This window comes from Sarcophilus harrisii, chromosome 5 (assembly GCF_902635505.1).
Source record: "Sarcophilus harrisii chromosome 5, mSarHar1.11, whole genome shotgun sequence".
NCBI lineage: Eukaryota > Metazoa > Chordata > Mammalia > Dasyuromorphia > Dasyuridae > Sarcophilus > Sarcophilus harrisii.
Window position 1 is genome coordinate 88,129,591 of NC_045430.1, and position 3,825 is coordinate 88,133,415.

At 51.4% G+C, this 3,825-nt stretch overlaps 1 protein-coding gene across 1 annotated transcript; it reads right to left on the reverse strand.

The window, feature by feature from the left end:
- Positions 1 to 307: 307 nt before the first annotated feature.
- HOXC12 (homeobox C12) lies at positions 308 to 3,512 on the reverse strand. The gene is made up of 2 exons (XM_031937743.1): positions 2,918 to 3,512; positions 308 to 2,095 (listed from the first exon to the last, which is right to left on the reverse strand). Exons 1-2 carry the CDS (start codon positions 3,510 to 3,512, stop codon positions 1,857 to 1,859), a joined length of 834 nt encoding a protein of 277 aa, XP_031793603.1. The 3' UTR covers positions 308 to 1,856.
- Positions 3,513 to 3,825: the final 313 nt, after the last annotated feature.

Consider the following 3,825-nt stretch of genomic DNA (forward strand, 5'->3'; position numbering starts at 1 on the left):
TTCAAAGAGGAAATTATATGAAATCTTTCCTAGTTTCTTCAAGTACATCTTTTCTTTCAGGTTCTCTCCCTTACTTGATCTTGTCTATCATTACTCCATCACGTTCACTTAGGGAGAGGGCGGAGGCAAAGAGAAATGGAGACAAAGGGCAGCGCTCAAGGGCCAGAGGTTGTGGGGAGAGAGAAGAGGGACAGAATAGAATATGGAGAGAGAAAAAAAGAAAGAAGAAAGGAGGGGGGGAAGGGAGGAAAGAGAGAGAGAGAGAGAGAGAGAGAGAGACAGAGAGAGAGAGAGAGAAGGGGTGGGGGGATAGTGCAAAGCCAGAGGAAGGGGAGGAAGAAAAGTGGTAAGTAAAGAGGAGGAGGAGAGGAGGAGGGCGCTAGGGCCCCCAGTTCATTGTCACAAGCCTGGGAAATTAGGGCTGAGAGGAGGCAGGCTCCAGTATCTCGGTAGCTCCCTTAAGAACAATCCTCCCAGCCTCATAAATTACAAAGTTCTAGCCTACGGCCATGACCATGAACGCCAGAAGCAAAGCCAGACTGGACTGCCTCCATAATTGGGAAATCCCGCCTCAAATTCTTTCTCCTCCCTCCCCAGTCCCAGCTACATCGCCAGGTTCTTCCTCCTAAACCCTATAGCTACACGTCTTCACTTTTTGCTACTAAATTTAAGCTTCGGTATCTACTTTTCTTCCACTTCTCAGCCCACTCTCATCTGCAGAGCTTTTGATCTTCAAAGTACTCCCTCCACCCATCGACCCCCCCATAACATACCTCAGTAGAAATAGGAAGAGTAGGGGAAGGAGGGGGTTCTTGCTCTCACCTAACAAACTCAAGACGTCCTAAACTCTGCTTTGTTCAAAGGTCTAGATTGGAAACTGGAGATAGATAGAATGCAATCTAAGTATGCACTGGTAAGTATGTCATCCAATCGGAAACCAGATTTTCCCATCCCTCCGATTAAGCCTGCCTTGCCCATGTCTTTGAGAAATGGGGTGGGGGTGGGGGGAGACTAGGGTGTGTGTGTGTGTGTGTGTGTGTGTGTGTGTTGTTGGTAGTGTTGGTGTTGTTTTACTGAAGCCAAAAGCAGTTGTCACCCCTACCCAAAGAAAGGAGAAGGCCTTGACTGAGAAGATATGGGAGTTGAAGCCTGATCCAAGTCTCTCCTTATCTTTCAAACACACCTAGGATCTATCTCCCCCATTTTTCTCATCCTCCCCATTCCCCTTTCTTGCTGAAGTGGCCTCACCCTTTGACCTTCAGTCTAAGAATTTGAGGAAACTCTAGTAGCCTCCTTGTTTCAGAGGTTTCCTAACAATCCACTGGTTCCTCACCTAAGTATCACCAAAGAAGAACCAGGGACAAGGGATTTCTAGTTGGTGTCCAGCAGGACAGAAGGTAGTGGAAGAAGGAAGGGGGTCAAAACCTGATATCTAGGGCATATATCTTCACTTCATTCAGGCATCAGATTGAGTAGTACATGAAAAGGTTCCCACCCTCACCTCCATACATAGGAACAACAACTGAAAATCAGCAATCTGGAAATAGGTTTGACTTCTTCCTTCCACCCCACCAGAAGCCATCGGCTTCCTATTTTTTTTTTTTCCCTCTCTCTGTTTCTCTCTCACTTGGCCTGGCAAAAATGATGCATGGCATGTGTAGAAAAAGAACTGATTATCAAAACAGACAATAACAAAAATACCCGGATGGGGCAGAGCCCCGGGCCTCTCGTTATAAGCGGGTGACAACAATGTCTGATGCAGGCGGTCAAGTGGCCAGGCGGCCAGGGAGTGAGGCTCTCCCCCTCTCTTCACCAGGGACTCGGCTTGAGTCTGATGTCTCCTCCTTCTGATCCCCCTAAAAGAAGGAGAGGGCCTGCTCTCTGAGCAGAAGTCTTTTCTTTTTCATCCTCCGGTTTTGAAACCAGATCTTGACCTGCTGGTCACTAAGATTCAAGCGGTCCGAGAGTTCTCTCCTCCTCTGGCGGGTGATGAACTCGTTCACCATGAACTCTCCCTCCAGCTCCGCGAGCTGCAGCTTTGAGTAGGGTTTGCGCTTCTTCCGGGACCGGGTGTGCATGGGATACCAAGGGGCGCCTGGGGAGGAGGGAGTGGGCACAGGATAGTTGGCTTTGGAAGGTGAGGAGTTGACAATACAGAAAAGGAAAAAAAAAATACAAAACCTCAGTCCTTCCTCAATCTCCCCTGTCTCCTTCCCTATGTCTCTTATTTCCTTTCTTTACTGCTCCCCAACACTCTCCACAGTATTGCCCCTCCTTTTCTTAACCCTTCATTCTTTTGCTCCTCTTTCCCAACCATACTTTCTGTCCTCCCCATTTCCCATTCCTTCTTCTCCCAAACCCTTCCCTTTTTCTCTTCTCTTCAATTCTCTCCTGCTCTCCTTTCCTGGGGAACCCTCTCAGGGAACCTTGGGCAGGATGGACTTGCATGGATCAATAGAAAAAATAAATAGTATCCACTTGCTTTCTGAGACAGAGAGAAAGGAGGAAAGAAAAAAAGAAATGAAGGAAGGAAGAAAAAAAGGAGAAGAAACATTTAGGGTGCAAGAGTGGTGTGGATAGGGTGAAAGAGGACAGATTGGGAGGAAGGAAATGGACCCTTAACTCCGACCCCCTGGAGCTTCCTGGCCTTCAACCCTCTGGCAGGCGGAAAGGGAATTTCTCATTTTATTTTATAGGGATATTTACATGTTTATAGGCCTCCCCCCTCCCCTTTTCTTTTCTTTTTTTGAAAGAAGCGCTCACTAATGAAACATTCTGCCACCCCAAACCTCTCGGAATACACCCAGTTCCTGAATTCCGCCAGTTGTACTTCCCACGCGCCAACCCCCTTGTCGCGACAGAATGCCCGCTCGTTGCAATAGAGGTTCTTGGCTGAAATGGAAGGTGTGATCCTTACCACTGGTAGAGAGCCCGTTCCCCTGGCCTAGGGGCGACACCAGGCTGGCCCCATCGCCCGCGCCGCCGCCCTTGTTTCCTTCGTTGAGCAAGGACGAGCTGGAATCGGACTCGAGTGACTGGCAGGAGGGGGGATCGTGGGGGGGTCCCGCGGCGCCGTCCCCCCCGCCACCGCCGCCGCCGCCGCCTGCAGCGTAGTCGTACTTGAAGCCCATAGACGGCGGCCCCGACGGCTCGAGCTGCAGCAGCCCGCCCCCCTCCCGCCCTCGCTCCTCGCGCTTCAGCCCACCGCCCTCGGCGCACGCCTCGCGATAGTAGCATTTGCTCTCCTCCACCCGGGCCAGCTCGCATGTCCGGCCGAAGGATGGGTTAAGCGACACCGGGCTGCCGAGGTAGGGCTGGGGATAGCCATTGCAAGGCTCCGCAGACGGCCAAGGTAGGGAGCAGACGTTGTCACGCCGGGGGTAGGACAGGGAAGGCAGGCCGGGCAGCTGCCCCCCCGAGGCGCGGAAGTTGGGGAAATAGAAGGTGTCCCCCGTGTGGATATTCACCAACGGCCCCACAAACCCGGGATTAAGGAGATTATGTTCGCCCATTTCCGCGGGGCCCGACCGAGAGCTTCTACTTTATTGCTATCTGACATTAAACATAGTTAAACCTGCGGACGCGTCCCATTGGCCGCTGGACGGTCACATGGGTTCCTGCTGGAGGAGGGGTAGGAGGAGGAGGGGGTGGGGAATGAAGAGACACCCCCACCCCCCCTACACTCAGACAGCCAACACCAACTTCTCTTCCCCTTTTTTCTCTTTTTTTTTGGGGGGGGGGTGGACTCTACGTTGTGGAGGGGGCTAATTCGTTAGATTCTAGTTGTTAAAAAAGAAAAATCACACAAAATCCAACCCAAGGAGC